A 23,770-nucleotide genomic window follows, 5' to 3' on the forward strand; every position below is an offset into this window, starting at 1 on the left:
TAAGAAAAAATAGGGAAATAGGTATCCCTCCACATTCTTAAGAGTTAGGAAATATTTACTACTCGAGAGAGACAGTCCTCTGGTTATCCCATGTGGCCTCTGCAATCTCTTAAGCTCCACAAAACTGAGAAGCCAAGAAGCTGCCAAGAACCAAAAAGTTCACATTCAACACTGATCACTTGAAGAACAAAAATGTCCCCCCAAAACTCAACCAAAACAAAACTAATGGAAAACAATAGGACTCATTTAAGAACTGCACAGAAGTCACATATGGCTGTGAGTTTTTTTAATGGAACTGACAACTTTCCTGTCCACTATCCATTTATTCAAAACCGAGAACAATAATATAAATATTCAATACTTCAAGTAATATAAATTACTCATTTCTATTTTATCCTAGTCTCTATTTTGCTACTTTTTTTTTACTAGTTGTTGTGTGTTGTCAGTCCCTTCTTCCTTTTTATCTTTTTCATTAAATATTTATTGAAGTAGTATATGAGGATATATGTTCATTATAAACATTTAAAATACCTAGTATACAAAAAAAAAAAGACCAAAGCTTTTCCTCTTCCCAGCCACCTTCACTTTATTCCCTGGGGAAACACTTTCAATAGCTTATCCTGTATCATTTTAGAGCAGTTCTGTCCTTGAGAAATATAATCTGAGTGTCGGCTATAATTTTAACTTTTCTAGTAGCCACGTTAAGAAAAATAAAAAGAAAAAGGTGAAATCAATTCTAATACTATATTTTATTATCATGAATATTATCATTTCAAAAAGCTTTTAACTGTAAAGTGCTCTAGTGTTCATATTTAAATTAATTAAAATTAAATAAAAGTTAAAACTCAGTTCCTCATTCATTTCAGCCACGTGTTAATACACAGTAACCACGCGTGGCTGGTGGCTATCATAGGAGGCAATACAGTTCTAGACTCCCACTATTCTTCACAGTTAATTATTTTGTCAGATTATTCCCTAGCCACTTTGTCTGTGACATCTTTCACACATTAGCACCATACAACAGTATTATGCATTACATTATAATAACAGATCTTTCTCTTCTTTTCCGTGGTTTCATAGTACTCCATTGTATGAGTGCACATTATTTTAATTTTCTAATCTAATAACTATGTCTTTTTCTCTCTTTAATTTTTAAAAACTCTCTATACACTGGTGATACTCATCATTGTTTGTTACATGTATTGCTTCCAAGCTCTCTCCATATGTTGACATAGGTAACAAAAAGTAAGTACCCTAAATATATGCAGGTGTTTAGAAAAAAATAAAAGAGAAAAATAAATGTCATACTGTGTATCTCCTTTGTACCATCAGGCCTTTTACTGACTGTAAATGTTCTCTTATTTTTAAACTTTATAGGAATTCAAAAGCTTTCCTATACAGTTACCTATATTTGGCTCGCTCTATAAATCCAAGGGGACTGAAGCTTTTGGCAAATGACCTGAAAACTACCTTGCTACTATATGAAGACAATCTGACAACCATTCTCACGTTGGTAGCTCAGAATCTCCCATTAACAATACTAGCTGCCAGAGAGCAAAATTAGAGCTTAAAAGAGGGCACTGTTCAAAGTCAGGACTGAAAGTATGGAAATCTTACAGGCTGATGGAAGGTAAGAAAGGTAAACTTGCAGATTTCAGTTGTAAGGTTAATACCTACAAGTTAACTTCTTGAGAAAGGTCAACCTAATAAGCTCTACAATTATTTAAAGATGATTTATTTTAAAAAGTGAGGTCAAGCAGTGTACTCAGTCTGTCAGGATAGGAAGGAAGCAGAGGCTAGACACCTCTGAGTTTGCAGATACAGGTCTTCAGACAACCCCAGGAAGCTTTCATGGGTTTGCTTCTGGGACGCAATGGAGGTCTGCTTCAACATAATCTAGTCTGATAAATTTCAGCAAGTCTGCTCCTGCTGATTTAATTCAACTCATTATGTGAGCAGCTGATGCCAGAGAAGGGCCCTAAAGCTGGAGCCTTAACCACACACACTAATGTCATGACATGCTTTCTCTGCCATAAAAGTAACAGACTAGGAAAACTTGTTCACTGTGTCTTGGATGTACTCCCTCCACTCTTACACATACACGGTCCCATGTCTGGGCCAGTAACCATTTACTGCAGACTAATATCAGCAAGTGAACGGAGTGGGTGGCCACTTCCTCCAGAACTAGGTGATGGCTGTTCTGGCAGAAAGCACTGAGCAGGGCTGGCCCCATGCAGAGGCAGAACCTGTGGCTGCCAACAAACTGCAATTTGAGAAGCACCCGAAAGCCCCGCCTCTCCCAAAATATCTCTTCTAGCAGCCTGCTAAGGCCAAGTCCTCCTCTACTATCTGGCTTAAAATTCCAGCCTTTAGATTGACTGACTGCTTTTGCAGTAAGGCTAGGGAATCACTTTTGATGATGCATGAAGTATGTATGTTTCCTGGGAAGGTAAGAGAACTAGAATAGAAATCTCTTCCATTACACAGAATCAATCACTTGGTTATCAAAATAATCAAATGCTACCTTGGAAAACTAAGTCTAAGACCCTATTGGAATAGAAAGGAGGTAGGTTCTGACTGATACGAGAAGCCACACTTAAAATATCCTATGCCATCATAATTCATAACATGATCACAGCAATTAGTATTTAAATAATGTTGTAAAAAATTATGTTACATTTATCTCTAGCTTTTCATCTCTCAAAAGTCTCTGCTCCTTTTGGGTTTCCCATTCTGCTTTAGAATTTTGACCTAAATAAACAGGTTCTTAACCTCTAAATAATCTTTTTGTGTAATTCTAAGAATGGCATCCAAATTTTAAAGAACAAACTTAAAAGGCCTATTTGGGCAAGTTAGATTTTACTAGTAAATAGCCGGAAACATAAGTACTGAACGGGGGGTAAAAGGGTGACGAAAATAGTAGGGTGAACATATGAATATAAAACAAAAGAAAGTTGCAGATTTCAACCCAGTTTCACCCACCCACCTTCTCTTCAAAGGCAACCACAGATACAAGTGACCGTTCTGGGCCTTTGTTACCATTTGTTACACCACCAGTGATCCTACCTGGTAAAGCCTGATAATGTGCGGGTGGCAGAGCATCTTCATAATCTGAACTTCTCGGAAAATCTTCTTCAAGTTTTCTTCATCCAGCTGGGTCTTGTCTATGATCTTGATTGCAACCTGACAACAAAACAGAGAAAGGAAATTTACTCCAATGCATTATTAAAAGGAGTTTACGAAGGAAAATTAAATCCACTTTAAAACATACTCCACAAAAGACAGACTGCTGGCATTTTGTTTACAGAACATCAACGAAGAAAATAAATTTACTCTTTTTAAAAAGTTAGGAAATGGATTCCTCGCAAGTTGGTCTCAAAAGAACAGACTCCAAAAGCTAATGGGTCTCCTGCCATTTCTTAAATTGTTCTGCAGTAAGACTCGGTGACAAAACACTTCATTACCCTACAGCTGTGGTTACCGTCTAGGCAAATCACGCTCTGGCGCAGAGAACGGTGCATAGGGCCTCTTATTAAGACAAGAAGCTTATATTGTAAGAACATGATGATTCAGTAAAGGTCCGACCAGAACTTTTACAGGTGCATTTCACATCTCACTGGGTGCTTCTGTAACTCAGTAACAGAAGTAGTGGTAATGGTCGCCGTGGGGGCAGCAGCAGGTACTAAATGCTGAACGTTTACTATGTACCAGGCATAATTCTTAGTGCTCTGCAAGCATGAACAAATTTGAACCTCACAACACCCTAGATTATTATTAACCTTGTATTACAAATATGGAAATTGAGACACATAGAGATTAAGTAATTGCCCAAGATGAAGTTAATTTGGGATAGTATGTAGTAGATCCAGGATTGAAGCCCAGGTTGCTTGGCTTTAGAGTCGAATTCTTCATGATAACACTGTAAGAATTTGAAGATCTTTCTGCATTGTATAAACACTACTTCAGCATAAAACATCTTTCTAAGTTTGCTCATTATTCCTTTAAGATACCCGGCAGCATATATATTTAAAAACAGAATGAAAGATGACTTTTTTTAATCTGTTAAATCTAAACTTCCTTATTATTCTTAGTGAAATACGCAAAATATTGGGTTGCCCCAAAATATCTCTGTATCTGTTTCAATTATTCAATTAGTACGTAATCAATTAATATTAGCTGGATGAATGAAGGACTAGGATTAGGCATATTCTAGCCCCTTTCAATTCTTAAAATCCTATGATTCTATACACTGGGTGGGGAAAAGAAAATGTCTACTTATTGAGGGAAAAAAAAACAGGGAAGCAAAAATACCAATACTAAAAAATGTAGCCCAGAGAAATAAAGACTATGAATCACACATGGTAGATGATTCAAATGTATGAACAACTAGCATAAAAGTAACTTTGTTTGGAGCTGTTAGTTCAAATGTTAGAATGAGGACTAATGGGGGAAAGGCACAAGGAGAGAAATTAAAGCACAATTCAGAGTTAAGCCCTGACTAATGTTGGAATGTGATAAAATGAGCTGCGTGTAGCTTGAGCTACAAAGATTAACCAGACGTAGCCTTAACTTCAAGGAGCTCACAATCTAGTAGAGGCAAGACATACATGAAACAGCCAGCAATACGGCACTGGAGATACAATCAATAAAGCCACGTGCAAGGCACAAGAGTAGAACAGAGGATGAAGTGTGACCTTCACCTGGGGGACAATAAGCAGACATAGGCAAAGATTGACAAGACAGAACTTAAGAAGAGACAGAATTGGGATGGGCAGAAAAGAGGGTAGGAAATTTTATGAGGAGAAACAGCAGAATCATTAACAAATCTCACCAACTGATCTTCTAATAAGAAGTCTTGAACCATATGACCCTGACCACTAGCATTTCTACTTCTCCTTTCAGCACTGTGCCAGGTCACATCTAGGACCTCAACTCTGGCAACTGGTCCGGCATCTGTACCTGGTTCTCTAAGAACAGCTCCCAAAACAAACCAAAAAAATCACAGTACACAATATCCTTTTATAGAACAAATATCTGGGCCTTAATAGTAACTAATTATTAATAAAATCTTACACATGAACGGGACACTATAGTTTACAGGATGTTTTCATATATATAAGCTTAGAAACTTACACACATGTACCTAAAGCAGAGCTCCCCAAATGGTGTGCTGGAGGCCATGGTAGGTGACAATGGATCACCTCCAGCTTCAAGGAACCTCAAGTATTTACCCCAAAATACCATCATTTTGAGTGTGCCACAACACACAAAAGGCTGGGAAGCACTCTTAAGGATTTGTCGATCATCCGCTGTCCAAGGACTGGTCCTGAAAGTCCCTTATTCTGTCCATGCTTACTAATGGAAAGCAGAGGAAAAGTAAGGGGGTGGAAGGTGGGGGTGCAGAAGGAGGGCCTTCAAAGCATTCGGCCATATTTTTGCACTTTTTCACCCTCAAGAAAGTACTGGGTCATGCTGTAATTGGGAGAGTCATACAGTAGGGCCTCCTGATTCACAATGGACTCATTCTGAATTTCATTTGCATTCTAAGGCAAAACAACTCTCATAAAGATGAAGAGAAAATCAAACTTAATCATCTATGAGAACAACGTTGGCGATGAAAACCTCATGACATATAGTACGCACTGAACAGATATTTTAATTTAATAACAATTATATCTGATTTCACATAAAAGGAACATGGTCCTACATATTGAAACACATTCTTATCTTTTGGGGAAGAATTGCATTAAGTATAATCGTAAAAGTAGATACAGAGAAGTTTTAACAGATTAAAAACATTAAATTCCTGTCTACTCTAGAGTGAGATTCAAGATTCAAGAAGACAGAGAGAGGCTTTGCCCAGCAGCTGAATGTGGTGTAAAGCTGTGCGGGCTCCAAGTCTTGGAACTGTCCTGTAACACGTAACCTTGAGCAAGTTATTTAATTTTTCTATGACTGATCTATAAAATGCAGGCAACAATAGAAGCTACTTTAAAGGTTGCTGGGGATCAACTAAACTAATGCAAGCAACCTACTCAGTATAATGCTGGGCAAGTAACGTACATTAATTACAGGTACTGCTATTGTTATTATTTTGTTTTGTTTTTTCTGGAATCAAGCCTTAGATGTTAAGCATTCTTTGGCAAGGATTAGATTTGCTTCACTAAGTGGCATAATCCTGGATCTGAAACACATCAACTCCCTTCTCAAGGGGCAAGTTGGGAGGCCTAGGAGCTAAAGAGCTAACAATTTGTGGGCAGCATTCAGAACAGGCTGCTTCCAGCTGATGTAGGAAGAATATGGAAAGAATGGAGCTGGGAAGAAAATGCATTCCATTCAGCAAAGTCACAGTGAGCCACAGGATGGAACCCACAACAAGACCAGACAGAGAGTGGTCTGCTTCCTCAAGGCAGGCCAGGCCCCCTTCCGTCCACAGTAAGTAGCTAACACCAGGGAGGAGGCCACAGCGCATACTTGGACACGTTCCTGATAGGACCACTTAACATAGGACCACTTAATGGAGAAGGAAAGTCCTCAAGCTTAGCTCCTACCTTAGCTGCAAACTGGGAAGTGGAGGTTTTCTAAAAAGTTGAAAAATACCGATAGAAAGAAACTACAAGTCAGATAGCAGGTTGTTGACAAGCAGGTATGATTATTTTCAGAAAAGCTGAACAGATCATTAAGCATGCATTTCCACGGCTACAGGTTATTGGAGGCTATGTAATAAGGTTTTAACTGAAAGTGGTACATACCAGTTGATTAAAAAAATAAAATGTATCCATAACAAAAGGTAAACTGGCAGGTAAGAAGATGATAAACTCTCAAAGAATGTTTTTAGATTGGTGCTAAAAATCTATGAATCACATACTTGCACTTACATACGAAAAGTATAACAAGTAAGGAAGGACACTTGTAACACATTACCAACAGAGCATATATTTCTTAAATTTGCTGGCTCTACATAGAATCCTTTTATCCTGCAAAGGAGCCTGATCTTGCAAACCGACACTAGTATTAATTAAAACATGGCACTGTGTCAAATATGTTGTTAGACAGATACAGATTGTGTAAGTCCTTAAGAATTTCCTTACCCAAGATATTTCCATTCAATACATTTCTTTTTTAATAGGCATGTGGTACTAAGAAAAGTTAAATTCAGGTGGTGTCACATTTAAAGCCATAGCTCTTTATTCATTCTAGAAAGGAAAAATAGCTATTTTCCCCTGTTAGTTCTTGTTTCTAATCACAGTTCCTTTAACTCTTACCTCATTTTTGCAAATGCAGTAATGCTCTTAGGGAATGAAATGGAAGAAAACAGTGTCTTCCTCACAACAGACAATAATTCACTTGCATATCCTGATAGTATATTCATTGGCAAGATAAGGTAACAATAAAAACAAACCAAGCCAAGGAAAGGTTCAAAATGAAGATCAAAATAAATCACCTTTCCTCCTCATCCCTCAGAAATAAGTAGGTCTCTTCTTCAGGGATATGCTGTGACAAATGGACAGTTTTTTAAAAGGAACTGCTTAGGAAGAACACACAAAGACCACAGGTGCTAAAATTCCTCCAAAAAGCGAAAGAGCGCTCCCCTAAACTAGTATGCAGACGCATGGATAATAACTTCACAGAATACAGTAAACAGACTGAATGCTTTTAAGAAGGGAAGAGAAAACATTATGACAGTGTGGAGAAAGGTTTATTTTGAGAAAAGTTTATTTTGTTAAAAAAAAAAAGTATATTCTTTTAAGGAAATAAGTCTATTTCTCATTGAAACGCACTAGCATTTAGGCAGGTATCCAACTTTTCGCCATTGGGAATTATTTTCAATGGGGTTGTTTTTACATTAACTTCTGTAGCTAAGTTTTTATTCTCTTATTTATATGACAAAGCTTATCTAGTACTCTAGATTATTCTCAGCTCAGATGTAGAATCATCTTATGGCCTAGAACCGTGCTGTCCAATACAGTAGGCACCAGCCACATGTGACTATTATGCATTTGAAATGTGGCTAGTTCAAAATTGATATGCTATACATGAAAATATACACCAGATTTCAAAGGCTTAATATTAAAAAGAGAATATAAACCATCTCTTTGATAATTTTTTATATTGAGTACACGGAGAAAGAATATTTTGGATAGACTAAGCTAAATAAAATATATTATTAAAACTAATTTCAATGAAAAGTCAACCTACAGAATGGGGGAAATATTTGCAAATCACATATCTAATATCTAATCTCATAAGGAGTTAAAAATCCAAAATATAGAAGGAATTCATGCAATTCAGAAAAAAAATCCAGTTTTAAAATGAGCAAAGGATCTAAATGGACATTTTTCCAAAGAAGACATACAAATGGCCAATAGGTACATAAAAGGTGCTAATCACTAATCATCAGGGAAATGCAAATCAAAACCACAATAAGATACCACTTCCTGCCTGTTAGGGTGTCTGTTATCAAAAACACAAAAGATAACAAATGCTGGCAAGGAAACAGAGAAAAGGGGACCATTGCATACCACTGGTGGGAAAGTAAACTGGTACAGCTACTATGAAAACAGTACGGAGGCTCCTCAAGAAATAAAAAATAAAACTACTATATGATCCAGCAATCCCACTTCTGGGTATATATCCAAAAGAAACAAAATCATTATCTCAAAGAGGTTATCTACACCGTGATGCTCACTGCAGCATTATTCACAACAGCCAAGGTACGGAAATAACCCAAGTGTCTGTCGATAGATGAATGGATAAAGAAGTGTGGTGTATATATACCATGGCAGAATATTAAAATTTTCTTCTTTTTTGAAGAAGAAAATTCTGTCATTTGCAATAAATGGATAAACCTGGAGGACATTATGCTAAGTGAAATAAGCCAGACAGAGAAAGACAAATACCACATTACCGCATTGCATGGTATCACTTACATGTGAAACCTAAAAAAAAAAAAAAAGAAAGAGAAAGCCAAACTCATAGAAATGGAAAGTAGAAAAGTGGTTGCCATGGGCTGGGGTAGGGGGTGGGTGGGACAGAGAACAGGGAGAAGTTGACAAAATGGAACAAACTTTCAGTTATAAAATGAATAAGGTCTGAGGATCTAATCTCAAAATACGGTGACTACAGTTGATAACACTATATTGTACAATTAAAATTTGCTAGAAGAGTAAAACGTAAATGTTCTTACCAAAAAGACAAATACGTCAGGTAGAAGATATGTTAATTAACTCAATGGGATGAATCCTTTCACCATGTATACCTATATCAAAACATCACACTGTACACTTGAAATATCTTTCAGTTCTATTCGTCAGTTACACCTCAATAAAGCTGGGGGGGGATAACGAATTTCACCTGTTTCTTTTTACTTTTTAAAATATGACTACTAGAAAATGTTTAACTATATACACAGCCCTCATTTTACTGGACAGCACTGGTCTAGATGATGCCAATACCAGTTAAAGCAGGTATTCCATGAAAATGACTTCCGAAATATTTGACCTAATATTGAGAACCGCCAGTCACCTATCTCGAAGAAACTTGGCAGGCTGCAAGGCACTCAATGCTCAAACACTGCTTTTCGGGAGAATCTTAAATAAGGTTTGAAAAGTTGCATTCCAAGAACTCAATTTAATTCCAGTAAAAAATGTTTATTGAACAACTGATTGGCTTAAGGCAGTGCCTTCAAGCAGCTTGCTGGCAGCTACTCTCAACAGGGGTGCTGTGAGAGAATTAAGATTTATACTCTTGCAACAGCAGTTCTCAAATATTTTGGTCTCAGGATTCCTTCTCTTAAAAATTATTGAGAACTTTCAAAAAAGTTTTGTTTCACAGGTAATATCTATCAATATTTACTTAGAAATTGGGTTAAAATTAAAATCAGAGATTAAAACAGAACATTTTAAAACATAAGAATACTCTCAGCACATTTCATTAGCCATCAGAGTAACTGTATCATCAAACATCATCTTTGGAAATCTCCACTGTATAACTGTGAGAGAATGAGACTGAAAAATGAATATTTATGAAAACGACTTGGACCTCGGGGACTCACTGAAAGTCTTGGAGACTCTAGACTCTAGTGGATCAAACTTTGAGAACAGCTGCCCTAAGGCATCATTCACTGTATGTAATGAATTCAACTTCTCTCCCATGTATCAAGAATAGTACCACCTTTGGGAAAACTGACAAACTAGTCACTCAAATTTTTTTTCTCTGTAGGACTTAATTCTTTCTATAAGGCTTATTCAGTCCCCATTGAGATGGCTTCTAGAAAAGGAATGTAAATGACTTTGCAATCAGCCTTGATGAAAAGGTTTTCTCTTTTAAGCTTACTAGAAAAGAGAATTGTCATCAGGAAACAGGTTTAAAGGAACCCCAAACCAACACAAACTACACAAACTAGACTATAAGGCTCAACCTGACAGGCACTAAACGGCCATGATTAAAGATGTACCGCACGGCCACAGTCAGGATGCAGGAGGGCCATTTTCTTGAGAAGAACTTGATGTTTGCCCTGGAACCAATCAAGGAGTCCATATTTTAGTTGGTAACAAGTCGTCAAATCAAGTACTAAAAGGCAAAGCAAAAAACATGCCCTTTTGGAAAGAACCAGTTACTCCATCCATTTTACACACCAATTACAACTGTTTCTGGGGAATATGCAGCTGTCAAGCCTTTGGAGTGACTGAGATACTAGGATTCTAGCCAACTTCAGACAGGAGGACTCAACATGACCACCAAATATAAGGGTCAGCTGGGTCTCAATGAACCCCAAAGGAATTACAGTTGACCCTTGAACAATGCAGGTTTGAACTGCTCGGGCCCACTTATACACGGATTTTTTTCAATTGTATACTGCATGGTCCATGGTTGGTGGAACCCATGGACATGGAGGAACAACAGATGTGGGGGGCCAACTGCCAAGTCATACGCAGATTAATCCCAGGGTTGTTCAAGAGTCAACTGTAGGTTAAAATATCTAGCAGGTCTTTAGGTGACTTTTATTTTTCTATACTTCTCTGTTTGGGCTGTACTGAATAGTGAAAATCAAAGAATTCATGCATGTACAATATCTGCAGGATAGAGAATTGAGAGCTTACTGAAGTGAAAAAATACACTATGAAACATGCATTAGTCTTGGAAGCATTTCTAAGGTGGAACATGTATATTGCACATAATTAATAAATGGAAATTTTCTGGTGATCATTTGGAATTCAAGGCATAGAAGGGAAATTTTTAAGGCAAAAAGAAAATGATTTCTCAGTTCCAACAGCTCCCATCTGATTAACATTTACCCTCTCAGAAAACAGAAGTCCTAGGAGTGTCTCTAACACAACAGGCAACTCTCTCAGCCTGACTGACATTGTTATTGTTGTTATTTTGACACTTACATGGTATAAACAATATTCTGTATGCTCCATAGAACATTAAATCAACTCCTGGCCTATAGGTTTACCACTTAAATGAACTGAACAAAAAGATAATTGGGGGAGGTTGGGTGGGGAGGAGAGGAGGAGAGAGGAGGACAGAGCTGGACAGTAACCATGAAGGTAAGGCAAGAATTATTTACCAAATGTCAGTACCCATCCCATTTTCGAGTATTTATTTTGGAATGACCAGATCTCAGAAGTCCAAGAGGGAGAAGGAGAATGGAACTGATGGCTTAATTGTAAGGGCGCTCTTTAAAAGGATGCCCTGAAGCCATTAAAGGAAAAGCAGGAAACAGCGAACGGCCCAAGGAGGATTGGAGGGCAAACAAGAGCTTTGAAAAGAGAGGAGGGAATGGGCAGAAAAGCTTTGAGAAATGGGAAAGAAAAGGGTAAGTGTTAAATGGCTTGACAAGAAAGTTTTAAAAGTTTAAACTGGCTACAGGATCTAAGAAACATAGCAATTGTTACAGAAGGTTTTGAAATAAAAGAAAAACATGGGGCAGCAGCTAATCCAAGGGAAAATTTAAAGTTATGGTTATAAATAAATAAATAAATAAATAAATAAATAAATAACCAACCAACCAACCTCAGTGAGCTTTCTGCCCTACTCTCCCACTTTTACCAGGAAAAAAATGTTTAAAATTAAAAAATAAAGTTATGGTGGGAAATTAAGCTATGAAGGATGAAATTTTAGTCCTGGAGAAGAAATATGTGACATGTGGGTAAAGGACTTGGCAATGGCCTGGACTCTGAGGTTAGAAGGAAGCAGAAAGCTGAATGAATTTCAAGATGAGTTTTCTTAATGAAGCACACGCTACTCTCTCCTGAAGTGCCAGCTCATAGGTAAAAATAACACCGACTCACAGAACGATTGTGCTCTTCCCAAGAACGGCATTTGTCAAGGAGCCTGTGTACTGTCAGGCACATTTAGATGTAGCACCTAGAACATTCAAAGCTTTTCTAAAGCACCAGCTAGAAAGAGAGCTAAACTCAACTGGAACAGCGTAACTTTTTTAAACTTCCCCAATGGAGATTGAGTACATTGAGCATCTTGCTAACCCTACAATGGTAGTGTTGTTCCTGGTGAACAAAGTCAGCAACAGTTCATATTTTATTATTTTAACTTATATTAGTATGTCCCCAAGGCCCAATAACAAAGCCTGAGGTAGCAGAATTTGAGTGAACCAAGGGAACACAATAACAGTTGAAAAACTATTTTAAATTACTCATCTCTTTCCATCTCCCAATTACTTGGTAACGAAGACTAAGGGAACACAGGAAGAAGTCTCCATTGTCAGATAGCATCTTACCTTCCCTATTTCTGAAACTCTTACTTGTCATGCATCCTCAGATGCAGGTTCCATGAGCTAACTGTTTGTCAAGATGTACATCTTTGTCAAACCAAGCATCTCTATTCTGAATGATTATAACACTGGGCTGTCCTGCCTTGCAGCAGTCTTGAGTTAAAGAGCCAGCTTCCCTGTGCCCACCATGAACACTGCAGCAAGCACCTTCTGAGGGATTTTCCTAACACCAGCTGTAAACCATCAGTGGCAAAAAATGGGGATATTTTGTGTGATGGCTTTTTGCATTTATTCCCGCTTCAATGAGTTCCTTATACTGAGTAGTCATCACATTTTTCAAATCACAGATTTTATTTCCATAATGAATGTTTGTTTCATGCGACATTTAAGTAATTTAAATCACTCCCTTGGATAATCTAATGGTAAATATTACTTAATTCTGAAATTTCTGACATTTATTTTAAAGGCAGGATGGGGACTACTGATAAACAACAGTGCCACAGAGAAAAATGAAAAATGGTTTCATTAAAATAGAACTCATTAGTATATGGATTATTATTATATATATTATATATTATCACATATGTCAACATTATTATATCCACATTAAATGTAAAAACACAACTACATGAAGTATGTACTTAATATAACAGAGTTAACATTTAATAAGATTGTTTTTCCTTTCCCTTAGCAGGATTACATGCAACCTAAATTCTGACCTTCTATAATAGTTCTCAACTGACATTATAGTATAAGTCTAGAATTCTGAAAAGCTACTAAAGTACCATCAAGAATTTTACTTTTAAATGTTATCATAACTATGTATTAACTGACTACAATTTTGAATATAGTTAGTAACAGTGAGTTTTTTTTTAAATAATTATAAGCATCCATAATTTAAGCAAAAACTAACCTACTCCACTGTTTATTGGGCCCTCTTTTGATCTTATGACAATATTGGGGTTTTTTTTATGACAATATTATTTTTAAGTAAATTGATGTGGCCCTTAATTCACTGCCAAAGAGACCCACAAGAATCTCTAGGCACAGACTTTTTTCAGAGATCACATTGGCATTCTTTGAAAAAGTCAAAGAAAATGCCTCCAATAAGCCAAATGTGCTTTTCTGAGTGTAAAACGGCACAGGATAAAGAGCTCTATGTAGGAAAGACAAAAACTGACACATACAGTAGCACAATCTTTTTCCCTCTGAACAAAAACTCATAGAAACTATAACATGTAAGATGGGGTCGTGGGGGGAACCAAATCTACTTTAGTTAACTTGGGCAAAAGACTCAGAGACAGACAAAACTTTTGAGAGCCCTAGGGCTCTGGGAACAATCTGGAAATCACCGGAGCAGCAAAAAGAGCACGGGACTGAGAGTTGAGATCTAGAGTTCAATTCCCAACTCTGTCTCTAAGAATGTTTGTGACCATGGGCAAATCACTTCGCCCCTGCAGTCCTCAAGGTCCTCATCTATTAAATGAAGTGTGCCTGTAAGTGACCTGAAAGCAGAGTTATCAAGACATGGTCTCACTGTGTCAATTTCTAATTAGAACTCTGACAGAGTGGTTTTGCTCCTATTAAATTTTTATTTTTTTAAGTTCTAAGGTTCATTCACATAAAATAAATCAAAATCATTAGTTAGACAGTTCTCAATTTTGAACTAACTGGCTTCTTTCACTGAGCATAATGTTTTCATGGGGTGTCCATGGTGTAGCAAGTATCAACACTTCATTACTTTTTACTGCTGCATAATATTTCATTGTACAGATATACTACATTTTAATTATCCATTCATCAGTTGATGGCCATCTGTTTCCACATTTTGACTATGAAGAATAATGCTGCTATGAACATTCACGCAAGATTTTTGCGTTGATGTGTTTTCATTTCTTTTGGATTTATACCTACAAGTGGAATCTTGGGTCATATGGTAACTCCACATATAATTTTTGTTGTTGAAATTTTAAGGAAACAACAAAGAGGCTACATCATTTTACATTCCCACTAGCAATGCAAGAGAAGATTCTAATTTCTCTACATCAAATACTTGTTATTGTCCAACCTTTTTATTACTGCCATCCTAATGGGTATGAAGTGAATCTCACTGTGGTTCTAATTCTCATTTTCCTAATGACTAATGATGTTGAGCATCTTTTTTTGTCTTTAGTGGCCAGCTGTAAATGTTCTTTGTTCATTTTTAAATTAGACTGTCTTTTTATTATTGAGTTGGGAAGAGTTCTTTATATATTCTGAATACAAATCCCCTATCAGATATATGATTTTTAGAAAATATTTTCTCCCATTCTGTGGTTTGTCTCACTATTTTTTTTCAGTTAGCAATAACTGTGCCTCGGATAAACCTCATTGCCTATGATACTGCCACTGCAGAAAGCTTTTTGGATGGTATTGCTTGCAGCATCAAAAGTTTTTAATTTTGATGTAGTCTGATTTATCTGGTGTTTTGTTTTGTTTGTTTGTTTGTTTTTTGTCCTTTGTGCTTTTGGTAACATATCTAAGAAACCATTGCAGAACTCCAGATCACAAAGATTTACTCCTGTGTTTTCTTCTAAGAGTTCTATAGTTTTAGCTCTTATATCTATGAGCCATTTTGAGTTAATTTCTGTGTATGGTGTAAAGCCAGGGGTCCAACTTTACTCTTTTGTATGTGGATATCCAGTTGTCCTGGCACCATTTGTTGAAAAAAACTATTCTTTCTCCATTTAATTGTCTTGGCACTGTTGTCAAGTCAAATGACCATAAATGTAAGAGTTATTTCTGAACTCCTGAATCCACTTCATTGAGCTGTAAGTCTGTGCTCATGCACACTGTCTTGTCTCCTGGTTCTTGGTATTCCAGATATTAATATTCACGTTACTGTTAAGGTTGGTGTTTACTACACAAAACAATGGATTTAGTAAAGTCTTAAGCACCCAATACAGGACCTAGGACCCAGGACCCAGAATCCAGAACCCAAAACCCAGCTGGGACTTAGCAACTATTAATGAACCAAATCAAAAAGATTTTTGGTTGTGGCTTAGGGGGAACTTTTAAAAAATCATTTAAATAAAAGTCAATGTATAAGCAAATGTTAAAAACTAGGGTGAAAATAAACTACCAACTTAGCAAAATAACAACAGAAAAATAGAACTAAGACAGAATCGGAATAACAGTTACCAGGCAACGACAACAATAAATGGGAGGATTAGTCCAAACTTTTATTCTAATTGATTCATTCATTAACATGTGTGTCTGTTTAAATCCTAACTACTTCTTTTTAAAAAGAAAAATAGGACTGAGATGTTTACAGAATCAAATATACAAAATAAGGCAATTAAAAATAAAAACAAATCAATAGACTCCTTCATCCTTATTTTCTCAAAGCTATATTGCCCTTGGGAAACGGCCAAACATTTCCAGATCAGGAGATGTGCAAAAGATTCATTAGCAAGCATCAAGGCCATTAGTTTACAAGCAACATAAAATATATGAGACAGGGACAAACTGTGTTAGACTCTTCAAAGAAGAAAGGATATAGGAAGTTCGGGCCCTCACCACCCCAAATCTCTGCTTTTTAACCAAAAAAGGATGAAGAAAAGTGAAGATTTCTTTGTCCTCTGGTTCTTCTAAAGTAGGTCAGCTCTGTGTGTAATTACTGGGTTTCACATTCCTTCAGAAAAGGAAGAGATGTCAATGCATGAAGATTTTTTAAAACAGCAGACTCAGGCTAGGGCAAGAGGCAAAAGAGGGCCTCTGCTGCTCACCAAAGAACCAGACTAAGACTCAGTCTCTTGTTCTTAACAACAGTAAGTCAATTTTAAGACAGGTAGGACAGGAGGCCTAATTGCTCATTCCAAAGCTACAAACACTGAACTTGAACTTGTGGATAAATCCTCCTAGTTTCGTCTTCTTCCTAGACATGCTCCCTGCTTGGCAAGGCTGACATAAACCTTGAAAAATAAATTCAAAATATATTTACCAGAGGATTTCATATGCAAGGACACCTACCAAAAAATTAATTAAGAACTAATATTTGCAATACCAAAATTCTTTCCCTAGAAAAAGGATCACTGTGGGGTTCTTTTTAATAATATGCTCAGAGAAATTTTTATTGTGAAACATTGTCACACACAAACCATAGTACCTGATGTGCTTTTCCATTCCAGCCCCTTCCCCTAAATAACCACTATCCTAAAATTTATATTATCATCCCTTTGCTATTCTTTACAATTTTACCGTGTATGTCTCACCAAGCAACCTATTATTTAGATTTGCCTGTTTTCAAACTTTATGTAAAGAGGACCATACTTACTATTTTAACTGCCCTTTTTTTGACGCTTATTATAATATTCCTCCACAAAGATGCGTGCAGTGGTACCTAATTCACTTTATGCTAAACAGTCATCCTTTTTATGAATACACCGGCTTTCCTTATTGCTTTACAGTTGCTGGACAGTTAAGTTGTTTGCATTTTTAGCTGTTACGAACAGTATTTTAAATATTCTTATATGTGTCTCCTAAACCATGGGTGCAAGTTTCACTAGGGTATATATTTAGGAATCAGTAAGTAAAGCCAAATTGTTTTCCAAAATGGTTGCATCCAACAGTAGGACCGTTCCCACCGCTCCATATCATCTCCAACAACTGTTATTTCTAATTTTTCCCAGCTGGTGGGGGCAAACAGTTCCTTGCTGCTTTAATTTGCATTTCCTTGGTTAATAAAAAGGTTGAGGATCTTTTTATAGGGTCACGAATCATTTATTTCTGCCTCTGTGAAATAAACGTATTTGTAACTTTCCTATTTCCTTTTTTTATTTTTTTTTTTAATTTGAAGAGTTCTATACTCTGGATAAACTTTGTCAGTACATCTTCTCAAGTAGTGGCTTATTTTTTCACTCTCGTCTTTTTTTGAAACTAAAATTTTTTATTGAACTATAACATATACGCAGAAACATGACCACATTTTAAGTGTAACCCACATACTCAAAAGCCATTTGGCCCCTTTGACTCTGAGCAGCACCATGGTGGTCAGCAAGAACAACCACCTTACAAAAGGAAGCAAAACAGAAGCCAAGACGTTAAGTGGTTAACCCATTTTCTAAGAAAGATTGGTATGATGTGACAGCACCAGCTATGTTCAATATAAGATATATCAGGAAAACACTCATCACAAGAACTCAAGGAATGAAAATCACACCTGATGGCTTCAAGGGTCATGTTTTTGAAGTGAGCCTTGCTGATCTGCAGAATGATGAAGTTGCAGCTAGAGAATTCAAGCTAATTACTGAAGATGTTCAAGCCAAAAACTGCCTGACTGATTTCCATGGCATAGATCTTACCAATAACAAAATGTGCTCCATGGTCAAAAATGGCAGACCATGATTGAAGCACATGTTGATGTCAAGCCTCTGGATGGTTACCTGTTTCGTCTATTCTGTGCTGGTTTTACTAAAGAACACAATAATCAGATTCAGAAGACCTCTTATATTCAGCATCAATAGGTCTGCCAAATTCGGAAGATAATGGTGGAAATCACGACCCAAGTGGTGCAGAAAAATGACTTGGAAGAGGTGGTCAGTAAGCTGATTCCACAGAGCATTGGAAAAGACCCAGAAAAGGCTTGTCAATTATTTATCCACTCAGTGATGTGTTTGTTAGAGAAGTAAAAGTGCTGAAGCAGCCCAAGTTTGAATTGGGAAAACTCACAGAGCTTCATGGTGAAGGCAGTAGTTTTGGAAATGCTACTGGGGATGGGACAGGTGCTTAAGTTGAATGAGCTTGGTGGATATGAGCCACAAGTCCAAGAAGCTGTTTACAATTCAGACTTTTAATAGCAACAAATTTAAAAAATCCTATTTGTGGGAAAAGAAAAAGCAATTTGAGATTCTCAGTAATTTTTAAGAATGTAAGGGGTTCTAATATCAAAAGGTTTGAGAATTGCTAAGTCAAACATGTGGTATCTTCTCATCTCCATGGCACCAAATCTCGTATGTCCCCTCTCTTCTTTCTCTGTACTAAATTCTGGGAATTTTCTTCAGATCTATCTTCTACTTCACTCTTGAACTCTATCTAATCTGTATCACCTTTCCATTGTGTTTTTCATTTGTTTCTTATTTCTAGAAGTTCTACTGAGGTTGAGCTCTTCTTTCACATCTTCCTCATCAATTGAGTCTCTTCATTGTATATCTTTAAATCCCCTCTTTCATTTCTTTAAACATCTACAGTCTTTACACGACAAATGATTACTGTGATGTTTTAGTTATCTAACACTGTGTGACAAACCACCCCAGAACTCTGTGGATTAAAACAACAACAATCATTTATTTTGCTCAATAACTGGAATCTCTCTAGGGCTCAGAAAGGACAGTTTGTCTCTGTTCTATGTGGCATCACCTAGCGTGATTTGACAGGAAGTTGGAGGATCCACTTTCCAGATGGCTCCTTACAAGGCTGGTAAGTTAGTTTTGGTTGGCTGGTTGCAGCTTAGCTGGTGCCATGGACATGAGGCCTCAGTTCCTCTCCAAATGGGTCTCTCCATGGACTGCATGGGCTTCTTCACAGCATGGTGTTGGGTTCCAAGAATGAGCATCCCAAGAGAATAAGGAAGAAATGTGTGGCATTTTTATGACTTTGCATCAGAATTCACACACTATCAACTTCTGCTGTATTCTTTTGATCAAAGAAGTCAGAAAGGCCTGGCTAGGTTCAACGGAACGAGACAGGCTCTATTTCTTTTGGGGGGTTGTCTTTTTGTTTGTTTGTTTGTTTCCAGATTCTATTTCTTGATAGCAGAATAGCAAGGTTCTAGAAGAGCCTGTAGGCTGAGAAACATTGTTGCAGCCACCTTTGGAAAATATATCTGCTGTATCTGACTAACTCACAGTGCTTGTTTTCTTGTGCAAGCTCACATTTCTTGCAACTTTATCCATAAAAATTCTTTAAGGATAGTCTACAGAAATTTAAACTAGATTCCCCCACACATTGGGAATACAGCCAGGTAGGAGTCCTATCAACAAAGTTACCAGCTGAGGCCTTCAGGCCTCACAGGTAGTATGGAATCTGGTTGCACATCCAGGTGAGCACGGGCTTCTTTTGAAGCAATTTCTTGGGAGACTTTTTTCCCAGCTCCATTCAGATTCAAGACATTAACAAGCAAGTCTCCATATGCAGGGGATCTTTTTCCCCTATTCAGCCACTGAGAAGTCACCTTTCTGGGGTGCCAGTTCCATACAGGGCGGTCTCCAGTATGACCTCTCACCCTGGCACTATTTTTTTCTCTTGTCCCTCCTTTTTTCTCTAATCCTGTAAGAAACCCTCAGCACAACACCACCTTCAGTGTTTACTCGACCTTATGAAATCAGGCTTTCTAGTCCTTTCAAGGCCTTTGGTTGTTCTTCTTACAGGATTCTGGCATTTGACATATATTTTAAATGTATTCACATATTTTTTCCTTTCCTCGGCTTCACTGAAAAATGTTCTGACCAGAAGGAAATTCTCTGCACATCTAATCCACCATCAAAGAAATTACTCGCTATTCATTTTAAACTATTTCACATATTAAAAATTGATAAATAACATCACACTACGTCTTTATTTTTTAAAGGCAGCTATGTAAAATATATCTACTTTAATGGAAATACTTTGGGAAATGTCCTAAATTAATACATTTCCTCTACAGCAAATCTGAGGGAAGTTAAATTTATTAGAAATACTAACTTCTGCTCCAGATTCTTCATATCTTTAAAGCCTTATTGGGGTCTGTACCCCTGTAAATATTTTATTTTATTTTTATTGAATATAGTTGATTTACAATGTTGTGTCAGTTTCTGGTGTACAGCATAGTGATTCAGTTATATACACATACACACACACATATATTCTTTTTCATTACAAGTTACTATGAGCCATTGAATATAGTCCCCTGTGCTATAAAGTAGGACCTTGTTGCTTATCTATTCTGTACACCTGTACGTATTCTAAACTGGAACTGCACCACAACCCAAGGGAAAGGAAATTGTACTGATTTGAAGGAGAAGCAAAAGAAAAAAACAATAGACTATTTCTAGAGCCAATGTCTCACGATTTGGAAAAAAAAAAAAAAGAGGTAAGGTCAATTTCTTGTAAGAAGAAGTAAATTCAACTTCTCTTTGGCAAAATAAAAGTGAATTAAATGGATTTAATATTCATATGCATTTTTTGAAACAGATACCCTTCAGGTTCAAAGGAATCAGCAGTTCATGAAAAAAAGAGCTATAAAGCCACGGGAACAGAGCCTTTGAATATTAGCTCTCCCCACCATGCCGAAAGCAATGGCTACAAATTACCATATTCCCAAAAAGATGAGAGCCAAACTCTCATATCCCAGAGGAAAAATGGCTATTACCACCATTAGTCGGCACTGGCAGGAGGGTTAACAGCAAGTCACTGAACAGACCATTTATTGTTCTTCATCTTGTGCAATATGACCTTTCCAGCTCAGCCTGCGAAACATCACAGTGGTCCATGAGGGGAAAATCCACATGGAAGCAAATTCCAAAATTCAATTTACCCTATAGGCAGCATGCATTTCCAGATTCTTCATCCCACTTCGCTCTCCTCTCCTCTGGGTCATAACAGAACTTGGCAGATGTTAGAATTTGCTATGTATAAACTCTGGAGCCCAGATTAGAAAACTCAGCAAAGCATGCATTTGGCACTGGCAAAAATGGTTGCTTTGTGCGCTGATTTGGATTCGCTAACTTAGGATATCTACTGTTTCAAAAATGTGTCTACAACTGTTGAAATTTTTAAAAATCGGAAAAAAGGCACGTGTCACACACATCCCAACACAGGCTTACAAGTCTTCTGAGATCATCCTCTCCATACCAGCAAAATTCCAAGGCCGTGACACAATCTGTGATTCCTTCTCATAATTGAAGAAATTAATAGCTTTGGATACAAAACTTAGATAGCTTTACCCTGAGATATTCTCCCAGCCTTGGAGCTCTGTGTATAGAATCCCAAAGTGCCAGTTACCAGACTCCCAAACAGAGGCCTACAAAAGGTTCTTTTCATTCACCAGCCATCTTTCTTCATAGCAAAACTTCAAAAATGTCTTTTGGAAGAGTTTTCCACTTATGAAAAGAGTCTGCAACAAACCCCCATTGTATAGTAGCTTGTGCTTACCAAGTTGATAGTATCCATCTATACCATGTTCCATCTTATTCTTTATCAATAATTCTTTTCCTTATATTAGAATCAAAGAGTTAGCATCATAACAGGGTAGAGAGTACGCAGGACACATTTAGCATATGACACGTCACCAAGTTTAAAAGGGTCGAATCCAGAAGAGGTAACTGCTCAGCCTGAATTACAAGTAATCTGACATGCAGTTGCAGGCAATGTAAATCTAACCTGTAACACAGCAACGGATTTTCCCACCTCAGGAATAAGAGTATTCATATAAACTAACTACAGCCTAGAAACTAATGAATCGATCATACTAGATGAGTTAACACTTGTGACTTACTAAAAGCTTGTTTGTCCATCTGGACATTAAAATGCTAGTCAGGACAGAGGTTCAGTTATAACGTAATCTGCTTTGGTCTGCTTTACATCAAAATCGTTTGTCCTCCATTTGTTCACATATATCTTTGGAAGTTCCTTCACACATGTCAAATAAAAACAAACAAGAAACTTAAGCTTGCACATACGATTCTAAGGGGTTATCTTTTTAATAAATTTTGCATTTATTTAGAGCATTAATGTACTTGCATAGAGATGTTACTGTTTTTTAAGAAGTTTATACTTTGTAACGCAGACTCTTAACACAAAAAATCAGTACCACTCATACCTGGTTCAATGAAATAGAATAATAATAAATAAAAAGGTCCTCATTTATCCCTGCATAGAAATTGAAAGACTTATTAGCATTAACCTCAAGCCAGTATTTTAATCACACAGGCTTTTAGGGAGAAAATGAGTGTATAATTTCAGATACCCCTAACTGTCAAGTCACATGACCACGTCTGGGTTTCTACAGGGCTGCGGTAGGTCACTTCAGTTTGTGAAGCACCCACCAAGGGCATCAGTCATTCTGGGTGGGAAATAAAGCCATCAACATAGTCGCTATATTTTGGGTACATACTTTTTTTTTTCAGTCCACTCTCTTCCTCCTTTCTCTGAGGAACAATTTCTTACTATACTCTAAACTGGCTTTTGATGTCAAGCAGACACTCCTAGTGTCACTAACGGTGCCAAAAGAAGAAAAGAGCCTGGGCTTGATGTGGCAAGAGAATGAACTCGGAATCCCAACTCCACCACTTAGGCTCTTATCTGTACAACAACATCTTTAATAAAGTTGCTGTAAAGGGTAAAAGATAAATCACCTAGAGCAGCCGCTGGCACAGAGCAGAGAGCTAACAGACTGGCCGCTCTTACTGTTGGTATCATCACCAACACGATTATTATTATTCCACTTATCCCTGATCGGGTCTGTACCCCGTTTCCTAGTAATGCCAAACTTCTGCCACTTTCTCTAAGCCTTCTCACTAAGCTCACATCCCTAACTTTCAACAAATGACCTGGTCTTGTGCTTGACAGAGAACACAGCCATGAAGAATTCCTTCAGTTTCCTTTTTTATGCCTCTACACATCTTCATGCACCCAAACCTGCCTTTTCTTTTTCATTCCAGAAGAAGCAGGGCTTTCCTCCAACCCCAGGCAAGTAATAAACAACTACTGTTAGTCACTAGCTATCCTCCACCTCCTCCTCCTCCTTAAACAAAAGGAAGAGCAATTTCCAGGCTCCACATCACAGAATCCCGGCTGATGCTCCAGTTCCAGGGTTCGCAACTACCAACACTCCCGCGATTACAGAGAATGGCTACCGATTTTACTGGATTACTCTCTTCTTCATCCTCAAAATCCATTTAGCTAGCATAAAGGAGGTCAGGTTCTCATAAAATAACCGCTGGTTCAAACTCATAGAAACAGAAAATAGAATGGTGGTTGTCACCAGTCGGGGGGAAGGGGAAATGGGGAATTTTTTAA

The 23,770-nt window shown here is 37.3% G+C and overlaps 1 protein-coding gene and 2 pseudogenes across 6 annotated transcripts in view; 1 reads left to right on the forward strand and 2 right to left on the reverse strand.

The window, feature by feature from the left end:
• Positions 1–23,770, reverse strand: part of SIK3 (SIK family kinase 3) — a 212,123-nt gene that overhangs the window by 93,437 nt on the left and 94,916 nt on the right. For all 6 annotated transcript variants that reach the window (XM_064482077.1, XM_064482075.1, XM_064482076.1 and 3 more), the window contains exon 2: positions 3,067–3,183. In XM_064482077.1, coding sequence (XP_064338147.1) covers positions 3,067–3,183 — 117 coding nt within the window. The remainder of the gene's footprint in view (positions 1–3,066; positions 3,184–23,770) is intronic.
• On the reverse strand, positions 14,971–15,136 carry LOC116150258 (U4 spliceosomal RNA; annotated as a pseudogene).
• Positions 17,761–18,570, forward strand: LOC105090207 (small ribosomal subunit protein eS1-like; annotated as a pseudogene).

The sequence above is a fragment of the Camelus dromedarius genome, chromosome 34, assembly GCF_036321535.1.
Source record: "Camelus dromedarius isolate mCamDro1 chromosome 34, mCamDro1.pat, whole genome shotgun sequence".
Taxonomy (NCBI): domain Eukaryota; kingdom Metazoa; phylum Chordata; class Mammalia; order Artiodactyla; family Camelidae; genus Camelus; species Camelus dromedarius.